The 18,841-nt window shown below is 43.8% G+C and overlaps 2 protein-coding genes, 1 long non-coding RNA gene and 1 other non-coding gene across 5 annotated transcripts in view; all 4 read right to left on the bottom strand.

Moving 5' to 3' along the window:
* Positions 1-9,842, bottom strand: part of NSRP1 (nuclear speckle splicing regulatory protein 1) — a 31,733-nt gene extending 21,891 nt beyond the window's left edge. The window contains exons 1-2 of one of the 2 annotated variants that reach the window (XM_037880223.2): positions 9,698-9,842; positions 6,661-6,748 (exon numbers count right to left, since the gene is read on the bottom strand). In XM_037880223.2, coding sequence (XP_037736151.1) covers positions 6,661-6,748; positions 9,698-9,747 — 138 coding nt within the window. In that variant the 5' untranslated portion in view covers positions 9,748-9,842. Of the gene's footprint in view, positions 1-6,660; positions 6,749-9,665 lie in introns of both variants that reach the window. The other variant, XM_037880224.2, reaches the window with a different exon arrangement.
* On the bottom strand, positions 158-6,650 carry LOC122463166. The gene is made up of 2 exons (XR_006286253.1): positions 3,624-6,650; positions 158-1,133 (listed from the first exon to the last, which is right to left on the bottom strand). It is a non-coding gene; the product is annotated as an uncharacterized LOC122463166 (long non-coding RNA).
* A 573-nt stretch (positions 9,843-10,415) lies between the features above and the next one.
* LOC114018991 lies at positions 10,416-10,576 on the bottom strand. Its single transcript, XR_003564159.2, has one exon. It is a non-coding gene; the product is annotated as a U1 spliceosomal RNA (small nuclear RNA).
* A 389-nt stretch (positions 10,577-10,965) lies between these two features.
* Positions 10,966-18,841, bottom strand: part of EFCAB5 (EF-hand calcium binding domain 5) — a 53,001-nt gene continuing 45,125 nt past the window's right edge. Inside the window, exons 17-21 of the mRNA XM_043530906.1 lie at positions 18,547-18,650; positions 17,279-17,532; positions 16,526-16,755; positions 15,411-15,507; positions 10,966-11,743 (exon numbers count right to left, since the gene is read on the bottom strand). Coding sequence (XP_043386841.1) covers positions 11,529-11,743; positions 15,411-15,507; positions 16,526-16,755; positions 17,279-17,532; positions 18,547-18,650 — 900 coding nt within the window. The 3' untranslated portion in view covers positions 10,966-11,528. The remainder of the gene's footprint in view (positions 11,744-15,410; positions 15,508-16,525; positions 16,756-17,278; positions 17,533-18,546; positions 18,651-18,841) is intronic.

The following is an 18,841-nucleotide window of genomic DNA, read 5'->3' as shown; positions in this document are numbered from 1 at the left end:
GTGAGCAGACTTTATAAGATATTATCACCTTTCAAATCCTTTCTAACAGATGCAGCAAAGATGCAGGCAAAATCTTAATGAAATATGCATAGTAACATTAAAAAAAGGGAACACAAGTTTGGTATCTAATATATAATCACAATGACCAAGTCAGGTGTGCAGATTCCCCAGCATGGACTTTATTAGAGTTCAGTTATAAATACACAATCTTCAGACATTCGAGATGTAGTTCTGACTGATAAAGTAGCAGACAGGAAATGAAACCCCTCCCAAATGCTGCTCCTTATCTTGAAAAGCCCTGAAATTATTACTGAACTAATAAAGTAATTTTGTTTAAAAAGAAATGATTTTTTTTTATAAAGGCAGTTGTGAGATTATTGCTTTTTGCTGGCTGTGTACCATGCTGACATAACATGGTAAGTTCTGTATAATTTGTTATAGTGGAGTCTGGTAGTAAGGACGTAGTTAAAGAGTATTTCAGCCTCCATTACAAATCCTTTGGAGGAAAGGGAATTTAACTTAAGCTTTTGTTTAGTTATTAATGTGAAAATAAAATTTGCCATTTGCAATCTTTACTTTTCATTGTTTTGTTTTTATATGTAGCATATTAATTAAATGACTGAGATGCTTTCATGAATTTCAGCAAGGCTTAACAGACAGCATCGATTAATATTATTCACATGCATAGAAAAATGTTTCTGGACAATAGCACTTGGTTGCTGAGACATGTAATGCAAGTCCACAAGCAGTCTGACCGAAAACTAGTAATTTTCCCCACTCATCAATTTCAAATTGCTGAGGTCTCTGCAGTCGCAGAATTTTACACAGATTTTACATTCTACAACAAAACCAAGATGATGAAATCATTATTTCATTGGATTTATTTTTTTTCTCCTCTCATTCTGTGTAGAAGTATATGTACTGGAGAGCAAGGTGATCCTAGGGCTTGGCTTGGGACACCAGTGTTCAAATCCCTGCCACAGACTTCCTGAGACACCTTGGGCAAGTCATTTAGGCCTGGATCCACAAAGGAGACTTAAGTGTTGTGATGCTGAGCTTCACAGTGTGTAACTTTTAGAGGCCTAAAAAATCACTGGAACAATGCTGAGATCCACAAAGCCTGACTTTGGCTCCTATAAAATGAATGGGGAGAGATAGGTGCCTTAGAATGTGATGCACAAAGACCGCATGGTAGGCAGGGAGCCGTCTAAGCTAGAGAATGGAAGATGCAATGAGAAGCCCCACTCCTCTCTCTGAATTTGGTGCCAAGTCCTGGCTGCAGGGAAGCACTTATCACTGTCTGAGAGTCACAAACTGCAGGGAAGACAGGAGTTTGGCTGCCAAGGATCTGCCACCTTGCAGGTGAATGCCCTAACCACTAGGATACAGAGTCATTCTAACTCTTGCTCTGGCCTAATCAATATTTAATTTAAGTGGAACAACTTCAATAGGAGAGATTTAGGGAGATCCAAGCCACAACATTCCATAGCCAAGTGTTTGGGGCACTCTCCTCAGGCGGGAGGATCACGGTTCAAATCCCTTCTCCTCCTCCTCCTCCTCCGGCACAGGGAAGACTTGATCCAGCAGTCTCCCACATCCCATGTCTAAGAGGACCATCATGATCATCTAGGCTCACCTACTGTACATCGCAGGCCACAGAACCTCACCCACCCACTCATGTAATAGACCTCTAATCTCCAGCTGAGTTACTGAAGTCCTCAAGGCATGATTTGAAGACTTCAAGTTACAGAGAATCCGCCACTTACACTAGTTTAAACCCACAAGTGACCCATGCCCCCGCTGCAGAGGAAGGCTAAAAACGCTAACCACTCAGCTAAAAGTTGTAAAGTCCTCCTCCGCCTGCTCCTCCCCTGGCTGTTTTGTGTGGAGTTAGGCTACCTCTGAGCTCGCCTACTGGATCGGGCCCTGCATGTGACTTAGGTAGCCAAACAACCTCTCTCCCCCACTTTGTGAATTACTCTGGGACTTAGGTGCCCAGTCCTAGAGTAGGGCTGCAGTGCACACAATCAGAGCCAGAAATATAGGGAACCTTTACGGCAAAAACTTAGGCACCAAGCGAGTTCAGGCGCTTATAGGATTAGCTGAGCTGGAGGTTTGTGGATCGCAGCGGTGCCTAAAATCAGGACTTAGGTGCCTAAATACATTTGTGGATCCCACTCTTGGTCACTCTGTGTCTCTGTTTCCCTTCTGTAATATGGCATTGCTATTTCACAGAGGCAGTTTGTGAATTGCTCAGAAACTATGCGAATGAGAGACCTCAGATAGGTATAGTGTTTCTTTTCCACTTGGATTTGCTCTGGATTCCCCCCCCACACACACACAAGAGAAAAAAAGAACTCAAGTTTAGCTTCAGAAAACCAACGGTAATATTAGGGTAACAGATCTCACCTACACTGAAAACTTTTCGAGTGGAAGGTGGAGTGGGCATAATATTAAATTAATTGAAACATTTTAAAATTAGAGTTTGAAATTCATAGACTGTGGGCATCATTAAAATTCTCAGAAATAAATTTTGGTTGATAAAAACCATAACATTATACTTCGATGCTGAAGTTAAATATATTGTAACTCCACCTCCAGAATACCTATCTTCTCTTTATCTATAGGTCAACATTTAAAGAGGATAAAGATCCTGCTTTAAACTCCTTTGTTATACCCCAATTTAACAGTATGTTCCTAAGATAATCAATTATTTTTATTTGTAAAATACCCAGCTCTATCCACCACGCATTATACGGTCATCTCAGTGCCTCAATGACAGGAGCATACGCCGAACTGTAATGTGCATGGGTTGCTGCACCCTCTGCTGGAGCAGGTAGAAATTATTAAGTTATTAACGACAGATTTCAGAGAAGCAGCCGTGTTAGTCTGTATTCGCAAAAAGAACAGGAGTACTTGTGGCACCTTAGAGACTAACCAATTTATTTGAGCATAAGCTTTCGTGAGCTACAGCTCACTTCATCGGATGCATGAAAGCTTATGCTCAAATAAATTGGTTAGTCTCTAAGGTGCCACTAGTACTCCTTTTCTTTATAAGCTATTAATATATTTTAAAAGTGAGCTGGATAAATTTAAACATCTTGTATTTTAAACAAACTAAGTTCTTGGTTACTAGTAAGGCTACAGGTTATTCAAACTAATAATACAATTTCCTTTTAACCATTTACTTCCTTTTTGCATTTGTCCAGCTTGGACAGTAAAAATTAATGAATCAGTTTCGGTTTTGCTTCTGATCCGTGCTCTTTCAGGTTCTCTCTGCTGCAAAAACTGGATGGCAATTACGGTTTACACTGAATATTTTGCAACAAATTATTGATTTCTATAGGGCTTCTGATTTTTAAATATTTTATTTTAAAAATCTAAATGTTGGCTAAAATTTGAGTTGACAATATTTTCTTTAAATTAATGACTGATACTTTATGCTCAAATTATTAAGGTAAAGGTAAAAGAAAATGCAATAATCTATCCTCCTGAAACGTTAAAGGGATATGGATCCATTAAAAAAAACAAAGCAAAACACACTGCTATCCGAAAATGTGAAAACTAGTACTGTGAATTAAATGGGATCAGAGAGGGGAAATAACTATTTGTAGTTTATTTACTTTTTGTGTATAGCCATTTCCACCTAAGGGAGGGAGATTGGGAGCGGGACAGTCAAGGAGGGGCGGTGCTCGAGTGCATCAAGGAAACCTCCGTGTCCCGCAACTGGTGGGATGGGTACCGCAACGAATAGCGAGATCTAGGCGGCAACCAGTGCCGTTGTGGAGAGCGGTACCGTGAGGTCGACAGGTGCCAAGAAGTTGGACCTTGCCTCAATGGGAAGCGGCGTTGAGAGAGCGACCACGACCGTTGCCGTGCCGGAGATCTGCGCCGCGATCGGCAACTTGGAGAGGTGCGGTGCTGCAATGGAGAGCGGTACACGGAACGAGGATGGTCTGAGCAGTGCCGCGAGGTCTCAGACCATGACCTAGACCTCGAGCGGGACCACAACCTATCAGCTGATGACCACCTAGAGCGGGGAACAGCTCCGAGGATCGGGGCTGCAAGACCAGTGCCGCGAGTCAGACTGGCGCGTAGCATACGTGCGGTGCTGGGACTCAGAACGGCGCCGGGACTCAGGCCGGCGCGGTGATGCTGGTCTGGGGGCAGATGGCCCAAACATTGCCGGTTTGCCCCTTGACGGTACCGGGGCTTGAGCTGGTGGAGGCCTTGAGATCGGGGACACAGGCGCAGTCATCTCAATAAGCCCTCTAGAGGCCTCAAAAGTGTCCGAAGTGGAGGTCAGCGTGACCTCCTCCACCTGCAGCTGCAGGGGGTCTGGTGGTGTGGGGCTGCCTGGGGGACCGAGCGCCCATGCGGGCTGAGGCCTACTGGAGGGTCTGTCAGTCTTATGGGTGTCCTGCTGGGGCTGCGGCATCTGCTTCAAGCCTCTGAGGAAGTCCTCCCATGGCCTGCTTTTTACAGGCGGCCAGGGAGGGGGAGCAGTGCCGGGGGGAGCGCTTCTGGGCCCCGGGAGATCACCAGCCCCGAGGAGGGCGTGCCGAGTCCTTTTGCAGTGCTGTAGACGGCACCGCTGGAGGAGCACTCTTCATCGAGGCGCTCGGGCCCAAGTCTTGTGGCGGACGGAGAGCAGACTCCATGTGGAGTTATTTCAGGCAAGTGTCCCTCTCCTTTCTGGTTCGGGATTTAAACGCCTTGCAAATTTTACACTTGTCTGCCTGGTGGGCCTCTCCCAGGCACCGAAGACAGGAGTTGTGCGGATTGCCGTGGGCATAGGCTTGCCGCAAGAGCTACAAGGTTTGAAGCCCTGGGACGGCACACCCCATAGGACACTCATTGAAGGGGAAAACCCTCAACTGCTATAAACTATACTTAACACTAGAGATTATGACTAACAATTAACTAACAATGGATAACTATATACAGAGATAAGTAAGATAGCTAGGGAGTAGTGGACAACTGGAGAACAAGAAACCACTGTTCCAACAACCATCACTGGCAGTAAGAAGGAACTGAAGGGGGGGTCGGGCCGGCAGGGTCGTATATAAAGCGCCATATCGGCATCATTCCAGGTGGCTCCACAGCCGGCCCGACGGGTGGCTGCTACAGAAAACCTTCCGACAGCCGTGCATGCAGCGCGCGCACACCTAACTGGAACTGATACGAGCAAGCACTCGAAGAAGAACCAGAGTACATGTTTAGGTAAGTCATGTACTAGCAGTATTGTACACTGTCCTAATGCTCTACTTGAAATGTCATGGAAGTCATCATCCAGAAATCAAATTGCATCATCAAGGAAAAGAAATACAAAAAGTATATGGCATTCTTCCATATCCCAATCAACTACTGACAAAGCAGGAATTCTTTAAACTCTACGAAGTTTAGATTTCTAGAAGATCATTTCACTTCCTAATTATGCTCCATGCCAATTATGAACTCAATTTTTGTGAATGCTTAACAAAAATAGGCTGTCAAAGAATCTTTGTGACGTTTGGCCCAGATCCTGCAAACATGTACTTAACTTTACTCTCACAAGTAGCACCACTAAATTAAATCAGACTACTCACATAAGTAAACTTAAGCGTGTGAGTAAGTGTTTACAGGGTTGGGACCTTTTTTTGTAAAATTTTAAGGATGAACAATAATTCATCCTTGTGTTTAATCCAATCTGTTTACAAAAATATCTGACTAGTGCAGTTACTTCATTCTGTTCCTGAGACTTACGAGACATTTCATCTTTTATTTTGTCCACATGAATAATATGTTCAACTTGCTCACCCAGCCACCAAACAAGTCTATGGAATAGAACATGTCAGACAGAGCTACAAACATAGGGATATAGTGTAATTTTACCTGTATAGACTCATAACTCACAAGTGATAAACCTGCGATAAATTATACTCCTTTTCACACTATACAAAGTAACTTCAAATGCATATGGCATAACCAGACAACTCTCAGGTGAACAACTCTGACTATTTCTTACCTATTGTGTTAAAATAAGAGAGTTTTCATACACATCAGGGTTAATTTTGCACTGTTTTCATTAAGATTCAGATAGGACTTCAAATGAAGTTTGATCAGGCTATTAGAGCACTGATTTGTATTTCAAAAATACCTAAAACAAAATGTACCCCCTTAAAACAGTACAGAACTCTGAACTTTAAACTGCACCATGTTCTTCAGAAATACCCCAGACTACACACTTTTAGAAGCATTAGTGTAGACTTATTTTAATTATAGAGACAAGCTGAAGAAATGAGCTGTTAAAGGTCTTTTGAGTTCTGGACATAACAGTTCCAGAATAGCAAAAATCTATTTCAAAGAACCATTTGCCTACAGAGAAGTTAAGTACTTTGCTCAAGATCACACAAATTAGCGGCAGAATCAAGGAAAGAACTCAGAGCTCCCCAGGCCCAGATCTTTGCTTTCACCACTAGATCATGCTACTCAAAAAGGCATTTTTGGAAATGAAATGTATATTGAATTTGGACTTCTTTTGTTATTAGCAGGCATCTGCCTATAAAATGTTCCCAATCGATATTCAGCTCAAAGTAATCCTCCATTTAACGTACTGAAAAGCAGCAGAATGAAATGTACATTTCAGTGTTACTGTGGAGAAAATTATTGATAACTAACCTCCTCATCAGAGTCATCTGCAAAGACTGAATGTTTCTTCAACATCAGAGTTTTCTGCAATGCTTTCTTGGGCAAAATAAGCCCATATCTGGAGAAAAAGGTTAGAAATCACCCTTTTAGTATTACTGACAATAATACGGTAATATATGTATTATATTCCACGACAAAGAAAACAACCACCCAATTTTAAAAACAGAAAATAGCACACTAGCAAAATCAGCATCAGTGCCACAGTTATTGGGCATAATTTAGGACATTTGGTACAATGTAGCCGACCATGTCACCCATTCATACGCTTCTCCTACAGCGGTCTTTAAGCTTTTTCCCATGCCACCCACTCTCCAGTCAATGCCCTTCCAGAGCTGGTCCACAAAGCCAGTACCCTCTCACTTAAATCCCTCCTGAAAGCCCATTTCTACCATAAGAAGAAACTAGTTCGGGCTCTTTATTCTGCAAAGGATTAAACACGGGCATAATCTCATACACACGCACACCTCGAAAAATAATTTCCACCAATAATCAAAATGAACAGATTAATAAATTCACAAGCAGCATTTTTCTTACTTGAGTTTGATTTAAGGATATTTACTTTGTATATTTTGATGTGATATTAACAATTTGTGTTTTAATGGTTATAATGTTTTAACTTTTTGAAATCTCAACATCTACTGTCATTAAATAATTATTGTCTGCCTCCCGTTATCTAATGTCCCATAATTTTACACAACTGTGAAAATTTAAATTGATAAAAATTGAAAAAATATTTAAAAATAAAATCGATATTATTCATTGAAATTATATAAAAAAAATCAAATTCTGCCAAGCCTATAAATAAACATTTGTCTTTCTTAAGAGATTAGTTCTACTCTTTTGGGAAGGTCTGTTAGTACGAAACATTCAGCAGCATTCTCTCACCAACACAGGATACTGTGAGCACATCAAACCTGTAGCTGCTCCCTACAGAGGGTTCCTGTAGAAAAGTGGTTCTTAACCAAGGGTATGCGTACCCTCAGGGTACACAGTGGTCTTTCAGGAAGTACATCAACTCATCTACATATCTGCCTACTTTTACAACACGCTACATAAAAAGAGCTAGCAAAGTCAGTACAAACTAAAATATCGTACAATGACTTGTTTATACTGCTCTATATACTATACACTGAAATGTAAGTACAATATTTATATTTCAGTTGTTTTATTTTATAATTATATGGTAAAAATGAGAAAGTCAGTCATTTTTCAGTAATAGTGTGCTGAGACACTTTTGTATTTTTAGGTCGGATTTTGTAAGCAAGTAGTTTTTAAGTAAGGTGAAACCTGGAGGTATGCAGGACAAATCAGACTCCTGAAAGGGGTACAGTAGTCTGGAAAGGTTGAGAGCCACTGCTATAGAATATCAAGTCAAGTTCAAGCTCTCAATACTATTTTCAAGGCATGCAGAGGCTTGGGCCCAGGCCATCTAAAAGATCACCTATTATTATTTATTACTTGTACTGCAGAAGTACACCAGGACCTGAAGATCCAGAATTAAGTCTGTAGTTGACAACTCTGCTCCCATGCACAAATGAACTCTATGGTGCAAGAAACAAGAGCTTTCTCAGGGGGCTGGTACTGGACTGTGGAACAAACTCTCACAGGAACTAAGGACAATCCCAAACCTCACCACTTCCACTCTTTGACTGGCCCTCTTGTATATACACACAGAACAACAGGTACATTAGAAACAAAAAACACACCAATACAAAACACTCCACTGCACACACAATTCCCCTCCCTGCCCCCAGCAGGATGAGAGAGAAGGAACTACATGTGACAGATGTTAGTCATGCCACTTAAGGCACTACTGGAAGGTGATGAGTGCAGTAGAGGTGGGTAGGGAGACAGGCTATCTGCCTTGAGCGATGTAGCTAGGTTGATCTAATTTTTAAGTGTAGACCAGGCCTAAGAGCTCCTAGGGGCAGGGAACATGTCTTCTTTCCTGTTTGGAAAGGCTTTGTGAGTTGTACAGGAAGTAAACAATAATAAATTTGACCCCAAAATTAGATTTGGGAAAAACAAACTTTTACTAGCTCTAGACCCAATGATATAGTTCTATTAATTTGGTGCGAGAAGCTTCCAGGATAAACAGTTGCTTTTAAAACAAACAAACATTCACTTGCAATGTTTGCCCTCTCCAAAGTTGCAGCCCTGAGACCCTAGAGCCCAGACTGAATAAAACAAAACGAAGTGATTTGTAAGTCTTCTGCTTATCATACAGCCCCAGGTGAAGATTGTTTCTGAGCATGCCTTGATCCTCCACACTGTTTTGCAGGGGCCCACGTGAGTAACCCCACTGCCCACAGGTGGTGTTTTCAAGAGCTGCCCCACATCCCCAGCATCTGCCCCATGTCCTCATCTACTCTCACCATCCCACCCCCTGCCCCCAACAGTATCACCCTATCTCCTTCCCCAACAGGCCCCCAGACTTCCTGCCAATCCCAGGCCCTGGTGACCCCCCTTCATGTCCCCCTGGGGCCCTATCCTCTCAGCCTACCACACACAGGACCCTATATCCCCAAAGCCACTCCCCCACATTGTCATCCCCCCAACTGGCCCTCATGTCCCCTCATCTCAACCCCATTCCCTTTGACCTCATGGGCCTCCCACCCAGGGCCTCTCCCCCAACCTCCCCTTCACTGCCCTCCCCCATGGCATCATCTCCCCCATGCCCCCAGGGGCCTCTCCCCCACTGCCCTCCCCCATGGCACCACCCCCTCAACCCCATAACCTCCCAGGCCCCTAATGGGGTCTCTCCCCAACCTCCCCTTCACTGCCCCCCCCATGGGATCATCTCCCCCATGCCCCCAGGGGCCTCTCCCCCACTGCCCTCCCCCATGGCACCACCCCCTCAGCCCCATCACCTCCCAGGCCCCCATGGGCCTCTCCCCGCAGTCCCCCACTGCCCTCCCGCACGCCGTCACCCCCTGAGCCCCCCAGGCGCTTCTCCCGTCCCCAGAGTCTCTCACGGGGCCCCCCGACGCGCCCGGGCCCCGCTCACTGCTTGCTCGGCGCCGCCATCTTGGGGTCGGGCGCGCTGCGCTGCTGCATCCGGGCACCGCCGCCTCCCGCTCGGCGCCGGTCCCGCCTCGCGCCGCAGGCGGACGGCGGGGCCGGGGGGGGCTGATATTCGCGCGCGGGGGGGCAGACGGCCGGGGGGGGCCGATATCCGCGCGCGGCGGGGAGGGGGGGCAGGAGGTATTCAGCCCTCCAGGGTGCGGCGGGAAGCTCGGCCGGGCTCAGACGGGGCGCGCCCGAGGGTCCCTGCCGGTGAACGCGGGGGCCCGTGAGCGGCCGCGCGGGGGGGCATTTTTGGAAGCCGCTTCGAGCGATGCAAAACGGGTCCCCCCCGCGCCAAAGGGGCGTTCGCCCTTGGGGGCGTTTCCCTGCCCCGCCGCAGGGCGGGGGCGGCTCGGGGCGTACGGGGCGTACGGGCCCTGAACCCGCGTCTCCGGGGGACGGAAGCGGCCCGGCCGGCGCAGTAAAACGCGGCGAGATGCTGTCTGGGGGGCGAACGGATCGCTCGGCAACGCAGGACTCCTGGTGTGAGGCGGCGGGCCGCGGGCTCTCCCCAGGCGATGCTTCGCCTCGGGCAGCCGCAAGTGCCGGGGCTCCCAGCTTCTGTCACCCGATCATCTCTCAGCCCCGCCGGCTGCCAGCGGGCGCCAGTGCAGAGCCGCACCTGTAGCTGGGCGCTTCGCTGGGGTCAGTTACCTGACAAGGTGAAACAAAAGCAGCACACCACTACCACAAATGATGCAGTCGAGTTTCCCGCCTTTGGGGAAATCGCCGGGGTCAGCGCACCCGCAGGGCAGTGGGTGAGCCCCCCCCCGGGAAAACCACCTTCCTGATCCTGCTATCGCCCCTGCCAGGTGGGGACCCTGAACTAGACAAAGCCCCGGTGTGTTACTTTGACTCACTGAAACAAACCATGTAATCTATAAGCACCCTACCTTTTTTGTTCCATTCATAAAGCTTAGTAAGTAATTTGTATTCACAATGAATTGTTTGTGAGCATCTTCTGAAGGGACAAGTGCTTGTGGCTATCAGTATAATATCTGTAAAGACATTGTTCCTAGAAATATCACTGTAAGTGACCTGAAAAGCCTTTCCCCCAACCAAAATATGAAACCCACTTGCCATTTAGAAGCAGCTATCAGATAATCACCATCATTTTATATGGGGAGGTTAAAAGCAACCTGCAATCTCAAATTAGAAAGTATTTGGTAGACATCACACTTTGTCAACTAAATAAAGAAAAAGAAGTTTAATTTCCCAACATTTTATTAAAAAACTGATTCTGCCAAAAGATACTTTATTGCAAAGATGGAATCTTGCAACAGAGCAGTAAAGTTTGCTGTAAACAAGCTTTAACCCAATAAGAAAACTGTCACATTAAAACTAGAGGGATTTTCCAGAATAAGTGTACTGCCCACTGGGAGAACTAAAAGCATGCTCTTCAATAATCCTTTCTAGGCTTAAAGTGACTTTGAAAATGTCACTAGGAAAATGAATCTTTGCTAAATACACAATTCAATTCGGAAGGGCTTTTTCTGTTATCGTTTATGAATCATGTAATGTGCTAGACATACAAGTTATATTTTCCCTCTTGCTTAATCCTCTTCTCGTCAAAATTAAATGAAAACCGAATAGTATTCTCTTCAGTCAAGTCTCTTGAGTTTAGAATGACCCACCTATGTTATCAGAATTGTTCCTTTTAACATTTCTAAATGAATTACTTAGATATTCCTAATGATTTTCTACACCTGGTAAGCAACTTATGTTTATTAGCTATGAATAGCAAACATAAAGCCAAACATTTAAAAGTAACATTAAATAATAGAATCACTAGGGTTAGAGGACAGCAAAACTTCTGTTGACTTATATGCAATCAGACTGGGTCTTGGAGTCAGAGATGCTAAAGGTGAATCTTGTGTATGCTGTAGTTCCTTCGTGAGCTCTATTAGTGTTAGACAGGTAAGTGCCCAGTTGTACAGGTATTCAGCTGGAACTGAGTTATGCTTCCACACCTCTTCTCTAGGTATACCTAAAACAAACAAAATCATAACACAGAAGTCCATTTCAAAACTAGGGCCAGTGCTCTAGCATGACCCGCTAGCATAGATCCCTGTACCCATGTGGAGTCCAAAAGTTAGTGGAATATTGCACAAGCTCAGGGGTCCCATACTAGCAGATTCTGATGCAGAATCATGACCTAGCGTTTTTCACTTACAGAAGAAATCCAAAGTGAGCATCCCAAGAGTCAAACTGCCCCAGGAAGTTCCTACTTTAAGACTTGAACTACAACCATACTTTCTAGCTGGATGAGAATTAGTAACCATCCTCCACTGCTGCATATTTGATTGCCCAACATAGCTTTTCTGCAATAGAAACAAAGGCAAATTACTACTTTATAAACAGCCATGGAATATTAATCCATGGCTGTTTATAAGGTAGTAATTTGCCTTTTCAATCCACTGAATTTGGTTTACAAATGCTATAGATTTTTTAAAATGAGACAAGCAGCATTCACGATTGGTATGTTAGAATGCTGACACCTGCTGGGAGCAAACAAACCCTCTCGCGTTACTGTCTGAGTATTCTGTGCAGTGTAGTTGTAGCCTCCTCCATCCCAGGATATTAGAGAGACAAGGTGGGTGAGGTAATATCTTTTATTGGACCAACTTCTGCTGGTGAAAGAGACAAGCTTTTGAGTCACAAAGAGCTCTTCTTTGTCTCTCTCACCAACAAATGTTGGTCCAATAAAAGATATCTCACTCACCTTGTTTGACGATTAGACAGCAAAGTTTATTCTTGTGCTGTTAGATGTGTTTGCATGTCTTTCAGTTTGGATGGTTGGAATGAATCAGCCCTTTAAATGTGCTGGAAAATTCAGGTCTGGGTTCAGTAGGGCAAATCATCTGAGTTTCACCTGAGCTGAACTTGGCCCATTGAGTTTTAAAAGGTCCTTTTAACATGTGCATGGTTGAACCAAAGAAAATAATACACTTGTGTGTTGTGCATGCATCCAACTGTGCATTGACCCAAAGACAAGGTAATAACATAGCATGGCAGAGGCAGGTAGAAAGACCTGTTAAAGGGTAAATACAAATATTTGATATTATATATTAAATTCCTTTGATAGTTGTTCTTAGAGGAGCTGTAGGAAGGTGACTTATTCTCTCTGGCTCAACTCTCACTAAGATCATAAATGAGCTATAGAAGCTACCATCATGTTTAGATGTGGTTGTAGCCAACACAGTCTAGCCTGGTTTCTCTGAGCAGCGTTTATTTTTTTCTGAGACCCATGCTACCCACGCCATGCTATAACCTAGTTAGTCTCTATAGCACAGTTTTGTTCTCAGACATGTTTGCTGCCTTTTAAGCCTGTCTGCCACATCCTCAGTGATTCAAGCCGGGATGAGCCAGACAAGATCCTTTCCTTCCCAGTGCTATTTAGTTCTTGTGGAATTGTTAGTATGCATACATTCTTTCAACTTGATGCCATGATTCTTCCTAATTATTTTCCATTTGTGAAATCTGAATTATGTACCAACCAGGGATAATTATTGCTGTCCTGGATTGCCTGCAATAGCAGGGGACTGGACTTGATGACCCCGGAGGTTCCTTCCAGTTCTGTGTCCTATAGTCCTGTCCTTTTATTTCTGTTCGTGGTCACTTTGGCGAGTTATACAAATCTCTGCTGCACATAAGTCAGGGGTAGTCAATAGGTGGACTGTGGACCAAATCCGGACTGCCAGATGCTTTTGAACAGACCCCAAAATCTTTTTATTTACTTATTATTATTTTCTCTGGAGTCTGGCCTTTGACTATACCTTGACCAAGAAACTTGGACCTTGACAAAAAATAATGACTACCCTGACCTAAGTTGTGAGGGAGATCAGATGTGTCCTTGCTGTTCATCAGGTTGCTTTAGAAGGCAGACATTGGTCGAATTTTGTCCTGACTTGTTTTAGTTCATCCTGCTCTGAAACGGATTAACTGGTTGTACTGATTTTAAATAAGGGTGTGGAAGTTCCTCTAGAACGTCCGTATGAATCCATAAAGAAATCAGTTAGATGCTTTCAGAAAGTCTCTTCCATGGCACCCTGATTTTATTTTTTATGGACTAGTTGTATGTTTTATAGATTCTGCTTTAATAAAAAAATGTAATTAAACGTGACAGCTGTTACTCTGTAATCTGGTTTGTTGTAATGGGAGGTTTCAACTTAATAAATCAATTATGTATAAATCAATTCCATCTTTTACTGTTTACTTGTATTGTGATAGGATTTGTGCTAGGTGCTGTGCTAGGCTTTAATACTAGACATTTGACATTAAAATGCTAGTAAAGATGAGAAAAGCAAAGTGTTTTTTCCATGTTCAGATTCTGAGGTTGAAGTTTAGTTGCCCTTTTCAGCTATTTTGATATGTACCAATTAAAGGTAACTAGTAGGTGCACAGCATTAAAGGGACCTGGACTAATTCTGATGTATATACGATGGAGAAGTTTTATTCTACCACCCTCTGGTGCTTTACTGGTACATGGTGTAGGCAGTTAAGTGCTTCATATTATATTACAGTACAGGTGTGTGGCGCATGTGAGGAAAACACAGGAACGTGTATCTATGTGAATGTTGTAATACATTTTGAAATTGATACATATGACTGTTAGTGGTATTTGCATTTAGACCACTGATTTGTCTCCTCAGTTCCTAAATCCTAATTGGTTTGAGTCCCAGAATAGGTTACATGCCACGTAACTGTTCCTTTGTAGAATAGCAGCAGCTTGTCTTTTACAAATGTAGAACTATATTCTCTCCATCTACATCCAGGGCTTGAATTGTGGGGAAAGAGGGGCTGCCTGGGGCTGCTCTTGTTGCTGCAATAAATTAGTTTAATATCAGAAGGGAAGGAGCCAGGCCTGGTTAAATGTTTACTGTTCATGCCTAGGCTACATCTATAAAAAGGTACGTGTCAAGGTAGTATCAATAAATAAGCCAAGTTTAATTAGTGAGTGCCAACCGCTCATCTGATTTTAATAGACCCTCCATCTAGCATCAACTCAGCAAAGGACAGTTTGTTCTTTAAACAAATGAAAGAGTATTTGGGCGGGGGGGCGCGTAATATAAAAAGATGTTGTTGTGAAAATCTAAACACAAGTCAATAGGAAAACTGCGTGTTCCTGTTATAAATGTTCAGAATTATAACAGCCTCTTCCACGTCCTACCACCCTGGAAAGCTCATCCTCATGAGGAGAGAGAGAGAGAGAGAGACGGACTGAGGCCCAGATCCTTACTTGCAACCAGCAAGCACTTGGTGCATCTGTGGGCTGCTGTTTACAAAGATGGTGATTAGCCATTTTGTGGTCCCCCAATCGTGCGGCTGTTCTGACCTGGGTCAGGTCCCTGGTATAAGTCAGAGCAGCCTGAAATGTACAGAAAAAGAGTTTACTCATCAAAGTAACTTTTGTTCTCCGACATGTGGTGACGGAACCCATTTCAAAGCAGATCGGCTGCCATCTCTTGGGGCTGTGAGTTTTGATATCATACTTAGCAGGGCTGTCTTTCTTATTCATCAAAAAAGATTCCACAGAAGTTTAGAATGCTTTGTGTGTAGTTTAAATAGTTGGGGGACCAAAAATGCAGCTGAGAGTTCATTGAGACAATACTTAGATGCAGCATGTGACCCCAGAATTCGTTTTTGATATATACCTTTGATAGAGTTAGCCAGCAGCCCTGTCTGAACCTGCCCATTCGTGGCAGTTGGGTCAAAGCAGCAAATCTTTTGAATCAAATCACCATCAAGTTTCTGCAATGCAAAGAATAGAATCACAGGGTGGTCAGGAAAAACAGTAAAAGGTTACAAAGTTACTAAAGGTAGTCAAGCCAAACTGGTGTGAAGTTTGTGGGAACACTGATGGAGATGGAGAGGCAGAAGGGAGTGGAGGTATGATGGCAGGAGGCTGGGAAGACTGAAAAATTGAAGGGTGGGAGGGCAGGTGAGTGAGGTACGAGGAGCAAAGGGATGAGGGGACCTATAAGTCTTCCAGTGGTTCTTAATATGATAAAATTTCCTTCCAATATAATAGTAAATTGACTGTAATGCTATATCTGTTTATTCAACCGTATTCTCTGTGAGTGTTTATTTATACTGAGAGATATACATTAGATTTGTATTTTACACTGACACCTTTGCTATATATAACACCTCTCTAAAACCCTGTAGAAACAGAAATCATCATTCCCAGTTCTGCTGTCCAGGCTTGTAATTTATCTCCTTGAATTATGTTTACTATGGGACTTTATTAATATTGAAACAAACAAGGAAGTCTAAATTGCCAGTTGGTTATGACAAGGGACTGGAATATGAGGAACTGGAAAGAAACAGAGGGAAGAGGGCTGTGACAAGGAGTACAAAGGAGGGCAGAAGGCACACTGAAATCAGATTTTTTTTTTTGTAGAATCTGTTGAAGTTTTATAGCAAATCACATTCCATATTACATTTTAAAGATATTCATGGTAAATTAATGTTGCTGTTCGTTCATGGAACTTGGTAAGAAATGGATATTTTCTCCTTGTTTATCTACTACTTAGGCATAGATATATCTTATAGATTCATAGTGATATATAGATATATAGATTCTCCACTCTTTTCCATTCTCCACTCTTTATGAAATCTGGCCTGTTAACCCCTTAGGCCCACTGCCTCCCCACTGCTCATATCTCCAGGAGCATATCTCTTTCTCATATCACCCTTGACAAGTCCCATTGTGTCTTTTTGGGTTGTTTGCCTAAACAGAGAGTGGCTCAAGAACTTGATATCTCACCAGTACACAATGACTCCAGTTCGCAATCTTCTCCGAACCTACCCACTCTGGGTAGAAAAGAAGCAGCACACCCTTTAGTATGTTATGCACCAAGGCTGGAGGCTCTGCGTAGCGCTTTATGTCGGCAAAGGACTCGGGATCGAGTTTCTGGGTACACTCACGCAAGTCCTGCAGCATGAGCCGATGGAAGAGAATCTGTGCGCGCCTTGAATCCGCAACGTGCTCTGCAACTGGAATCACAAGCCAACCTTTCAAGAAGAGGCTCAGAAACACCTGCTACTGAAGATGTAAGGTTTGAATGCAGGGGTCTGCCCTCCTTATGATTAACTTTCCCTTCCAGTTCTAATACAGATAGTATTCACAAATGGTCTGTTTACGAACAGCCCAGGAGTCTGTCAGTGTTTTCAAAATGTATATGGATCGGGGAAGGGAGGCAAAGCTCATGATCTGGGTTCCATTCTGAACAACCCTGAAGAACACACAGGCCCAGACCCTCAAAGGTATTAGATCCACCTAACTCAATACGAATAAATATCTGTGAGGAGCTGGGCCGGAGCCTCTGAAACATTCTTCCTCCCTTGCTGTTTTCCCCAGAGTCTGCTGAGATTTGGGGTTCACTTAAACTTGGTTTAAATGACTGAAGTATGTTTTTATTCGTATTTTTGTACTTGTCTGAGTGCTGTCTTGGCTTTAATTTTACTGAGATTCCTAATATCAGCCAAAGAAACCGTACTGGCCCTGCACGCACAGTACCTAGGACATAGATTGGGTCTGTTTCCCCTGAAGACTCTTTCAGTATCTCGGAGCAAGCTGCCTGGGCCGTCTTCAGCATTATCTGCAGGTCTTTGTGCTCATGAGGTGGTAACCCGTGGTAATGTGCAGGGCTGAGATCAAACACCCCAAAGGCCCGTCCTGTTGGCTCACGGAGTGGAACTGCAATGTGAGGCTCTCCATAGGCAAAGGTGCTAATGACCTCGGAACTGTCTGTGCACTTGAAGAGGTAATCTCTGAAATGACAGTAGAATGAGGACAAGATCATAAACTGTACAACTCCAGCCTTTTTGGCAACTACTGCAGCATTTGCAGTGAAGGACCATACATACCTTGCTGTTGAAGGGAAGGAATTTTTATATTACTAAAACAGCTGCTTTCTTCCCTGTGGCCTACAAGCAGGCAGATACAGACAGCATTCCAGCCATATTGGAAGGATAGAAATAGCACTTTGGAGCACAACCCTGCTCATCCTCATCTAGTATTGAGAATCGTATGGGTTTAAACAAACACTAAGTTAGTGTTGTGTTCTTGCTGCAAACACAGTTTCCGGTTCAGAGTGATGTTGACATTTGCTCCGTGGAGTTTCACAAAAAGTAAAAACATCTGCTGGAACAGCAAGTAACTTCTTGACTAAGTTCAGCAGCAAGGGAAGATGTATGTAATAGCTAAGCCTGTGAGGACCTTGGCAGTTGAAGGCAATAACTACACAGTAGGATGTTTCAGAGGAGATGAGGATAACAGAACCAGGAAAAAAGATACATTAATTTAAAGAACAGAATGCTCAAGATATGGGGCCTTGCCCTGTAAACAGTCACTACTAGACACCGTGCTTTCTTGAAGTATATGGAACTACTCATATGAGTATGCATTATGCTTGGTGTTGAATGTTTACAGGATCTAGCCCAAAGAAAAGATTCCTAACCCTGGATAATTTATTACCACACACACACACACACACACACCAGATACCATGGGAGAGAGCATGTGATAGACAGATAGACACCACTCCCACAGACTGTATACAAAGTGTATGCATATTCTGCCAGCGGTAGGCCGGACATTACAAATGGACTTAACCTATCAGCCTAATCTTCTATCCAGCAGCCAGCCTCCTGCATGTGACAGTAGCCAAGAGAAGAATGCAGCAGCAAGGCTCACCTCTGCTGAGTGCTCTTGGCATGTGTTACAGCATAGGCGTGGATGACTATTGTAAATTCCTGCAGATGGCAGAAGAGTCTCAAACCCACCTGAAGATATTTTCTCTCCTGCGGAGAACAGTGGGAGGGGAGTGGATTTCCATGTGCCCAGAGTGACCTGTAGTCATCATCTCATGCAAAACGTAGTCGCCTGTCTTGAAAAGAGGAAAGGGTGCTTTTGTTGCATTCAGGAAACGAACATCCACTTTGAAGCTTAGAGAAAGAACCACTGCTTGCTTCTTAGGGGAGAGCTCTCACTCACATTCACCCTCAGTGGGATGATTTAAGGACAGCTTCTAACCAGGTGTGGTTTTGTCCCGACAGCCCCAGATTCTAGCACTCACCG

Source organism: Chelonia mydas, chromosome 17 (assembly GCF_015237465.2).
Source record: "Chelonia mydas isolate rCheMyd1 chromosome 17, rCheMyd1.pri.v2, whole genome shotgun sequence".
NCBI lineage: Eukaryota > Metazoa > Chordata > Testudines > Cheloniidae > Chelonia > Chelonia mydas.
Note: the sequence above shows the minus strand (reverse complement) of the source record. Positions and strands in the feature narration are given on the sequence as shown.